The sequence below is a fragment of the Cajanus cajan genome, chromosome 7 (assembly GCF_000230855.2).
Source record: "Cajanus cajan strain Asha chromosome 7, NIPB_CcT2T_4, whole genome shotgun sequence".
NCBI lineage: Eukaryota > Viridiplantae > Streptophyta > Magnoliopsida > Fabales > Fabaceae > Cajanus > Cajanus cajan.
This window is the reverse complement of record NC_138523.1, coordinates 36,517,590-36,528,237: the sequence shown is the minus strand read 5'-3', so window position 1 is coordinate 36,528,237 and position 10,648 is coordinate 36,517,590. Positions and strand designations below refer to the sequence as shown.

Below are 10,648 nucleotides of genomic sequence, written 5' to 3'. Positions count from 1 at the left end.
TTTTACATTTTTATTATTTCGTTTTCTTCATAATTCCAACATTAATACAAACAGTAACTTACTCGCTAAATATAACTTGGACAAAAACTTATACATATCAACCTAGATTGACTGACGGACCGAAGGCCTGGCCCAAAAGAAAACAATCCAAGGCCCATAATATACATACCTCCTTTTTTTTTTAATAATTTTTTTAAAAAAATAAATTCTTAAAATATTTATATTTTTTAATTTTACACTTCCAACTTTTAATTTATTTATTTTCTTCTTTTTTACATATATCTTTCTTTTTCTCTCTCAGTTTTCACATGCATTTTCTTATTTTTTGTTTTTTTTTCTTTCAATTATCTACTTATTTCAATAGGTAATTTTAGTTTTCTAGATTTTTACATTACTATATTTTTTTTCTCACTCTTTCACTTTTTCACATGCACCCAAACCATAGAACTAGTACGCGACAATATTCTAGGTACGTGCGACTTCCTCGGCAGTTTCTATTGAACTAGACACACATTTTTTTTTTCTTCTAATAGTTAATTTCCTTTCACCCCTCCAAAAACCTTAACATTAAGTTTAGAGGGTATATTGGTTTAGGATTAAGGATTTCATAGAATTTTAAAAGACTTTTTCTAAGTAAAAAAGTCTGGTGGTATTTAATCAGGATTTTATGTCACTTAAAAATAATATAGTGGTATTCAATCTGGACTTTCAAGATTTTTTAAATAGTTCATTAAAATTTATTGATATTTATTTGAGACTTTTTTACAACTTAAAAATAATCTATTGGTATTTAAAAATACAAGGATTGTTGTATTAGAGGGATTTTGAAAGACTTTTTAGTGGTATATAAATACCAAATTTATAAAATAATCTCATCCAAACCCATAAGATTTTGGAGGATTTTTTTATGTAACTTTTCAAGTGCTTCAAGAATTTTCAAGTGCATTTTTCATCTATTTTTTTCTATGCTCCTATCTTCTACATTTTTTTTCTACTAATAATAATGTACTATTGCTCCCATTTTATTCTCCTATTTAGTGAAATTTCAGTACGTAAATAATAGTGTCATTGACTTGTTCTATTTTTTTTCATTTTCTTTAATTGACTTGCTTTATTTAATTGCGTTTATTTTTCAAATATATAACACATAAAATGCGTGAAATTTTAACTTTTAAGCAATAATTTTTTTTATAACACTCATCAAGAAAAGGGAAAGGAGAAAGCTGAAATTGATATCATGATCTTTACAATCAATTGTAGATCTTCAAGACCTTATAATCAATTTAGATTTATTAGAATATATATATATATATATATATATATATATATATATATATATATATATATAAGATGAATTTGAATTAGGGTTTCTGTGAGTAAAATGAGATGAAAATGGATCTTAGGTGGGGAAAAACCGTCTTAGTACAAAAATTGCGATCTCTCTCCCTCTCTTAAGTTTGTTACTATTATCCTCCTCCTTTTATGACTCAACAATTATTATTATTTTTTTTATATGGATTTTATTTTTTAATTTTTATATTGTAAATTTATAATTTTTATATTTAAAAAAAAGAAATTAACATAAAATATTGCGGTATATTAGAATTTAATACTAAAAATATTTTTTCGTGAGTGAATAATTGAAAGAAAAAAAATATTTTTTTTGTACCCATAACAAATTTTAGATATATTTCTTCTTTTCCTAAATGATATTTATAAATTTCTAAGATATCTTAAATGAATAAAAATGCATGAAAGACACACTTTCACTCAAATATCTATATAAAATACAGGGACATATTTAGTTATAAGAGAGTAGAACAGTTGTCTCACTATTTTTTTAATCATTTATAAATTTATAAATAAAATATTTTAAATCACAAATTATAAACAATTTGAAATGTTTGTTTAGAATAATTTACATTTACATTATAAATATTTTATACCACCATTAACTTATTTTAATTGATTATATTTTTATTTATATTTTTTTATTTTTAATTTATTTATTTTAATATTATTTATCTTTTTTTAATATTAATTTTACACACTATTTTTGTAATTAAAAAAATCTTTCAATAATGTCAAATTATATTCATTTCATTTTTTATGTTAATATATGAATTTTTAATTATCTAACCTTTCAATTTATTATATTTTAATTAATTTTTTTAATTTAATTTTGATGATTTATTTTTGAAAAATCATTAATATTTAAAATAATTTTATATCAATAATTATTGATTATAAATTCAAATTTTAGTTTATATATTTGGATTGCTATAAAAGAGAGATCCCAAATTTAGATGATCGAACTCGCTATATGGGCATTTATTTGCTTGATACTAATGCAAAGAAAGACTTTTTTTTTTATGATGTCAATAGAAGAGCGCTCATACTGGATAAAGTATAAGTTAGGGTGAACAATATTGTTTTGGTGTTATTTCGATTGTACTTGATTTAAGTATTTTCTTTATAATTTAGTCGTGTCTGAATACATGTTGAATTTGTCAAATTATATTATTTTGATTTTATTTTGGTTACATTTGATTGAAGTGTTTGCTTTATATTTTGAGCCTATTATTAAACCCAAGAGCAAGAGCGAGAAGACGCTAATGCTTGGAGGACTAGTATAGCTATGAATATGTAGATGAATCCTATTTAGGAGGACATGATACTACAGAGAATTATTATTATTGTTATTATTATTATTATTTATCCGAACATTGTGGTTTTTTTTATTGTTTTTGTCTTTAACTCTTTAAATTTGAATGTATGAAAAAAAAATCTTGAACTCTTATGTATGTAAAAAACCTACAAAATCCATTAAAATCTTGACTTAAAAATCTCGCAGAATCCATTAAAATTCTGATTTAAAGTCTTGCAAAATCCTGCAAAGACTTAAAAGTTATAAAAATCCTGCAAAGTCTTTTAAAATTCCCCGGACTTTTTTTCAAGTAAAAAAGTCCTTTAAAATCCTTATCTAATACACCCCCTTAGTGTTATGAAAAAAACATTTTCACTATTTCGAATTACTGTGTGTGATAGTAAAATTAGTGTTCCAGAAAGAACTTTCCAAATTATGTTTTTTACATGGTTACAGAAAATACTTTCCAAAATAGTAAATCATTCTTCTGGAAAATACTTTTCCGAAAGTATGTAAAATAACACTTTCGAAAAGTACTTTCTGGAATAGTAAAGTTAATGTTCCAGAAAATATTTTCTAGAAATATGTTGTTTTACATAATTTCGAAAAGTACTTTTTGGAACAGTAAATTTACTGTTCCGAAAAATACTTTTTGAAAGTATGTTAAAAGCTCAATTTCAGAAAATAAAGTACTTTTTTTAACATTAAAATTATTTGATGTTGTGTTTTCTAAATGCGTAAATGGGAGAAGTGCTTAAAGAAAAAAAGTATATTTGACTCGGTACTTTTGACACTATTGAGCAAGCCACACGCATCTATAATGTTGTCAAAAACTAGTTTTACATTTTAGGTGCGTGTGAAAACTAAAAGCGAAGAGAGAAGATAATAACGAAAAATTTGAAACAGAAAGAGGGAAGAGAGTAATGTAAAATCGAAAGAATTTAAATTACTTACCAAAATAGGTGGAGGTGAAGGAAAGATAAGGGGTGCATGTGAAAACTGAAAAAAAGGAGGGAATAAGGTGTGTGAAAAAAAGTGTTAAATTAAATGTTGAAGGTGTAAAATTAAAAAATATAAAAATTAAGGATATTTTAGGAATTTAATCATATTTTTGAAGAAGAAAAAAAGAAGGCATACTTATAAAAAAAAAAAAAGGTGTATATATCATGAGTCCCTTATCTTTACATTGTGTACACCCCCTTACACAAGCACTATTAGGGACTTGGTGCATGTATTAATACTGAGTGAGTTATTTAAAAGGAATTTAGATAACTATAATACCATTTTAGAATAATGAATTTAGTTCTAACTCAATCCTATAAAATCAGAATGCAAGGTGATGATTATCCCTAATTATATACTCTTTAATTATTTTATCTCTAATTGATGTGAAATTTAAGTTTTTTTTTCCAATAAAACATATTTCAATTTATTTATAAATTAACATGAAAGATACAAACACAACACAACTATATAATTTTTCTAATTATGTTTTGAGCAATCTAGGTACATGCCTGGTTGAACCGATTACTACTAGAATTTCTCTTATTACATGCGACTTTTTCTGCGAATTTTTATGAAAAATTCGCAGGAAACTTTGTTCCTACAAATTTTTTTGCGAAATTTTATCTGCAGGTAATACCTACGTGGATTGTATGTTTTTGCGAATTTTAAAATTCGCATGAAATTTTCCTGCGAAATTTCTTGCGAAAAAAATTCGCAGGAAAGTTTCTTGCAAAAAAAATTTCGTAGAAAATTTTCCTACGAATTTTTTTTAAAATTTTGCAGGAATATTTTTTACGAAAAAAATTAAAAAAATTACTATAAATTCTATTAATAATTCTTCAACTTTCAAATGCTCACAATGAATTCATTCGAAGCATTTGTTTCTATGTCTTCAACATGTGATATATAATTTTTTAAATTCTAAGATTGTAGATTATAAGCCTAACACTCAACCATACAAATCAACTTGTAAGGTAAGTGTTTCCCCAACTTATATACTCTTTAATTGTTTTATTTTCAATTGATCTGGGACTTGAATTTTTTTTAAATATTAAACTTATAAATTTAAATATATCTTTTTTATTTTTCTTGCGGATTAAAATTTGCAGGAAAATCCGCAGGAAAAGTTACTTGCAAAATTTTTCTACCATTTAGTAAACATTACTTGTGCATTTATTTTTGCAAGAAAATCTACAAGAAACAAAATAAAATTCTTACAATATTTTCTACAAATTTTTACCATGGAAAAAAATTTCTATGATCATTAAACTTGTAGCAAAAATTTGTAAGAAATATCTGGAAATTATTTTTCGCAAAAAAATTCACAAAAAAATTTTACAAATATTTTTTTACAGGAAAATTCGCAAGAAAATGACACTTTTCTAGTAGTGGATGTAGAACCAATTTTAAACTGATTTTGAGAACATAACCGGTTTTTAAATCAATTTAGACATGTTTCATAAATATGCTTTTTAGGTCTTTGAATTTTTTATTATAAAAAAACTCTTCATTTATTGTTGGATTTTGTCGAGACAATATTAGGTGAATTTGGACGACGAATTTAATAATATGTTAATTTTATTTGACAAATTTATTAATAATGCTTAAACAAAGGATTAAAATAAAAAATTTAAAATTACAAACATTAAAAATTCAATTCTAAATTTAAATAAATTTATTTTAAAATTTAAGAGACTAGAGTTATATTTATTTTTAAATTTAAATTCATTATTGTTCTTACCGGAGATCGGTCGTAGGGGACGATCTACTGGGTAAGATCGGTGAGCCTCCTCCACTATGAGGAATTTGAGCTGACCCTTTGCGGGGGAGAATGGTCCGAGGATGTCCATTCCCCACTAGGCAAAGGGCCACGACGACATCATCTGGTGGAGAGCTTCGGGCGGTTGCCGATGTGCGTTGCCGAACTGCTGACACTCCTTGCACTTTTGTACGTAGGCTAAGCAGTCTGACTTCAATGTGGGCCAGTAATACCCAGCTCGGAGTACTCTGGTCGCCATTGAGCGTGCTCCGGAGTACATGCCACATATCCCTCGATGTATCTCCTCGATGACATACATGGCTTGAGGCTCGGCCAGACATTTGAGCAATGAGGCGGAGACGCCGCGTTTGAACAGTTCGTCTCCGACAATGACGTACTTAGCTGACCGTACCCTCATCTTTCGAGCTTCATCTTTATCCTCGGGCAAAGTTCCCTCCTTTAAGTACTTCCAAATACCTGCCATCCATCCGAGGTCTCTGCTGTCACTGGTATTGACGACCTTGTCGTCTAAGCTGGGTGAATGCAGAGTCTCCTGGATGATGGTTCGATGTTGTCCAGGGCGTTTGGTATTGGCGAGCTTCGATAGGAGGTCGACTCTGGTCGCCATTGACCGAACTGACTCCAACATCGACCGACGAACAACAGGTATGGACTTTACATGTTGATGAATCCTCTAATTCTAAAGGAGGTCGTGCAAGTATTATTCTGGAAGGGCCAAATCACGTCACCTTGGAGCAATCTCTCAAGTTTGGCTTCAAAGTGACAAATAACCAAGCAGAATACGAAGCGCTCCTCGTAGGGCTAAGGTTGGCTCACGACCTCGGAGCGCGGAGAGTGAGTTGCAACAGCGACTCAAAGCTCATGGTAGAACAACTCAGCGGGGCATACCAGACTAAGGACACCCTTCTGCAGAGGTACTCCCATTTGGCATCACAGAAGATCTCGTCCTTCGACGAGTTCACCATTCATCATGTACCACGAGAACAAAATGCCAGAGTCGACCTCCTATCGAAGCTCTCCAGTACCAAATGCCCTGGACAACATCGAACCATCATCTAGGAGACCCTGCATTCACCTAGCTTAGACGACAAGGTCGTCAATACCAATGACAGTGGAGACCTCGGATGGATGGCAGGTATTTGGAAGTACTTAAAGGAGGGAACTTTGCCCGAGGATAAAGATGAAGCTCGGAAGATGAGGGTACGGTCAACTAAGTTCGTCATTGTCAGAGATGAACTGTTCAAATGCGGCATCTCCGCCCCATTGCTCAAATGCCTGGCCGAGCCTCAAGCCATGTATGTCATCGAGGAGATACATCGAGGGATATGTGGCATGCACTCCGGAGCACGCTTAATGGCGACTAGAGTACTCCGAGCTGGGTATTACTGGCCCCCATTGAAGTCAGACTGCCTAGTCTACGTACAAAAGTGCAAGGAGTGCCAGCAGCTCAGCACGCAAAAGGCACCTGTGCAGTATCAACAATATCCACTCCGCTGCCTCGGCCTCGCACCAAAGCTCACCACCGATCACCTTCACCGACGACGACTACACTGGAGTCTGTCCAAATCATGATGACCCAATGGTCATCGTTGTGGAGGTCGCCAACTGGGAGGTCCACAAGACGCTGATCGATCAAGGCAGCTCGACGGATGTCCTATACTGGCCGACGTTCTTCAGGTTAGACATCCCTCACTCCCTCATCCAACCTCACACAGAACCCCTGGTCGGTTTTGCAGGAGAGCGAGTTCACACTCGGGGGTATGTAGACCTGCTGACAACCTTCGAAACCTCTCCTGACTCAAGGCGGATCATGGTCCGATACCTCCTCATGGAAGCCAACACGTCTTACAACATAATCATTGGAAGACCGACGTTGAACCAACTCGGGGCTGTGGTGTCTACCCCAAACCTCACAATGAAATTCCCAGGGAATGGTGGTAAGGTCATCTCCGTCAAGGCAAACCAGATGACAGCTTGGCAATGCTACGTCGAAAGTCTGAAGGTCTCATCATCCGAGGAGTGTTGCAAAAGTGACCCTCCTACAGTGGCTCACATCACCCACGTGGACATCGCCGACCTAGATCCGAAGTCGGACTCCCAGGAGGAACGACCTAGTCCCATTGATGAGCTCGATGACCTCCAGATCGGCAAACTCCTTAGACAGTGCACCAAAATAAGAAGGCAGCTAAACCCGGAGTTACAGCGACAGTTTGAGGCTGAAATTTCTAAGAACACCGGCCTCTTTGCATGGTCCAGCGCCGATATGCCAGGTATAGACGCTAACTTTATCTGTCACAGGCTGACAATTCACAAGGAGGCGAAACCAGTGGCCTAGAGGAAGAGGAAGGTCGGCGGTGAGAGGCAAGAGGCCATCATCCCAAGATACAAAAACTATTAAACGCGGGCTTCATCCGCGAGTTCAGATACACCACGTGGCTGGCAAACGTGGTACTGGTGAAGAAGAGCTAGGGGAAGTGGCGCATGTGCGTCGACTACACCGATCTGAACAAAGCATGCCCCAAGGACTCGTATCCCTTTCCGAGCATCGACAGACTAGTCGATGGAGCATCCGGGCACGCCCTCCTCAGCTTTCTCGACGCTTACTCTAGGTACAACCAGATCATGATGTACCCACCAGACGAGGTGCACACGTCATTCATCACCGACCACGCCAACTTTTACTACCGAGTGATGCCATTCGATCTCAAAAATGCGGGGGCCACTTACCAGCGGTTGATGGACAAAGTTTTCCACCACCAGATCAGGCACACCATGGAGGTTTACATCGATGACATGGTGGTCAAGACCACTTCGGTCGAAGGTCATGCTGCCGACCTGGCCGAGGTGTTCAACCAGATCAGAAAACACAACATGCGCCTCAACCTAGAAAAGTGCATTTTCGGCGTCCAAGGAGGTAAGTTCCTTGGTTTCATGATCACTAGTAGGGGGATTAAGGCCAACCCGGAGATGTGCAAAGCCATAATCCAGATGCAGAGCCCTCAGACTGTGAAAGAAGTCCAACGCTTGGCAGAAAGGTTGGTTTCCCTCTCCCGTTTTATCCCCAGGTTGGCAGAGAAGGCAGGGCCCATCTTCACCCTGCTGCGAAAGCCAAAAGAACTTCGAGTGGACGGGCCAATGTGAAGAAGCTTTCAAGAGCTTCAAAGTCTTCCTCACAACTCCACCGGTCCACCAAAGGCCGGATCACTACGCCGACCTCCTCCTCTACTTGGCCGTGGCAGAAAGCGCAATCAGCACAATCATAGTCAAAGAAGACCAGAAGGTACAAACACCGATCTACTTCATCAGCCGAGTTCTTCAAGACACGGAAAGATGGTATCAAATGATTGAGAAGCTCGCACTAGCGCTTGTCACCGCAGCTCGGCGTCTCCGAACGTACTTCCAGAGTCACCAAGTGGTCGTCAAAACTGACTACCCAATCAAACAAATCCTAAGGAAGCCAGAGCTCGCTGGACGGATGATAGCTTGGTCAGTGGAGCTGTCCGAGTTTGGTATCAAGTACGAAAGTCGCGGCCCCCTCAAAGCCCAATGCCTGGCAGATTTTGTGGCCGAACTGACTCCAACATCGGCCGACGAACAACAGGTATGGACTTTACATGTTGATGGGTCCTCCAATTCTAAAGGAGGTGGTGCAAGTGTTATTCTGGAAGGGCCAAATCACGTCACCTTGGAGCAATCTCTCAAGTTTGGCTTCAAAGTGACAAATAACCAAGCAGAATACGAAGCGCTCCTCGCAGGGCTAAGGTTGGCTCACGACCTCAGAGCGCGGAGAGTGAGTTGCAACAACGACTCAAAGCTCATGGTAGAACAGCTCAACGGGGCATACCAGACTAAGGACACCCTTCTGCAGAGGTACTCCCATTTGGCATCACAGAAGATCTCGTCCTTCGACGAGTTCACCATTCATCATGTACCACGAGAACAAAATGCCAGAGTCGACCTCCTATCGAAGCTCTCCAGTACCAAATGCCCTGGACAACATCGAACCATCATCTAGGAGACCCTGCATTCACCCAGCTTAGACGACAAGGTCGTCAATACCAATGACAGCGGAGACCTCGGATGGATGGCAAGTATTTGGAAGTACTTAAAGGAGGGAACTTTGCCCGAGGATAAAGATGAAGCTCGGAAGATGATAGTACGGTCAACTAAGTTCGTCATTGTCGGAGACGAACTGTTCAAACGCGGCATCTCCGCCCCATTGCTCAAATGCATGGCCGAGCCTCAGGCCATGTATGTCATCGAGGAGATACATCGAGGGATATGTGGCATGCACTCTGGAGCATGCTCAATGGCGACCAGAGTACTCTGAGCTGGGTATTATTGGCCCACATTGAAGTCGGATTGCCTAGCCTACGTACAAAAGTGCAAGGAGTGCCAGCAGTTCGGCAACGCACATCGGCAACCGCCCGAAGCTCTCCACCAGATGATGTCGTCGTGGCCCTTTGCCCAGTCGGGAATGGACATCCTCGGACCATTCTCCCCCGCAAAGGGTCAGCTCAAATTCCTCATAGTAGAGGAGGCTCACCGATCTTACCCAGCAGATCGTCCCCTACGACCGATATTCGGTAAGAACAATTATTTTTATTTAACTTTAAATTTAAATTAATTATTTTTACCTTTTTTTTTACCATATGTAGCATTTTTACAATTAAAAAAAAATCGTTTTGGCCGGTCAAATGTCGAAGATTGTTTGGTCATGTGCAACATTGAAATTGGACCATATTTAATCAAGAAACGAAAAGCTATCATTGTGATTTAGGAAATTTATATGGGTTAATATTTTATACTTTTATTTAATTATAATTTATATAAATGATAAGTTTATTAATTTATATAATAATTATTTTAAAATTATACAAAGAGTATTTTTTTTATTAGTTAACTTTTTACACTGTCCTATATATTTTCATTATTGATAAATTATTTTCGAAAGACTTAATGATAAAAAATTTAATTTCAAAATTAAGAGTAATTTGTTTTAAAATAATATTCTAAAGTGAATTGAAAATATCTTTGTACTAATATTTTGTAGTTAAATTTTAAGAATAATCTATATTGGTTTATTTTGTTGCACTATTCCTGTTAGAAGGAATGGAACGTCATATTTAAATACAAACAATAAATCTGGTTGGATTAAGAATCATTTAAACTGGTTTGATTTTCTATTTAAATTTGGTTTTGAAAAAACATTAATA

General features: G+C 35.8%; 3 protein-coding genes across 3 annotated transcripts; 2 read left to right on the top strand and 1 right to left on the bottom strand.

The window, feature by feature from the left end:
- Positions 1 to 5,508: 5,508 nt before the first annotated feature.
- On the bottom strand, positions 5,509 to 6,039 carry LOC145949990 (uncharacterized). Its single transcript, XM_083060900.1, has one exon. The coding sequence runs from the start codon at positions 6,037 to 6,039 to the stop codon at positions 5,509 to 5,511; it is 531 nt and encodes a 176-aa protein (XP_082917026.1).
- A 521-nt stretch (positions 6,040 to 6,560) lies between these two features.
- LOC145949989 (uncharacterized) lies at positions 6,561 to 7,004 on the top strand. The gene has a single exon (XM_083060899.1). The coding sequence runs from the start codon at positions 6,561 to 6,563 to the stop codon at positions 7,002 to 7,004; it is 444 nt and encodes a 147-aa protein (XP_082917025.1).
- Positions 7,005 to 8,907: 1,903 nt separating this feature from the next.
- On the top strand, positions 8,908 to 9,447 carry LOC145949988 (uncharacterized). Its single transcript, XM_083060898.1, has one exon. It carries the CDS (start codon positions 8,908 to 8,910, stop codon positions 9,445 to 9,447), a length of 540 nt encoding a protein of 179 aa, XP_082917024.1.
- The last annotated feature ends 1,201 nt before the right edge of the window (positions 9,448 to 10,648 follow it).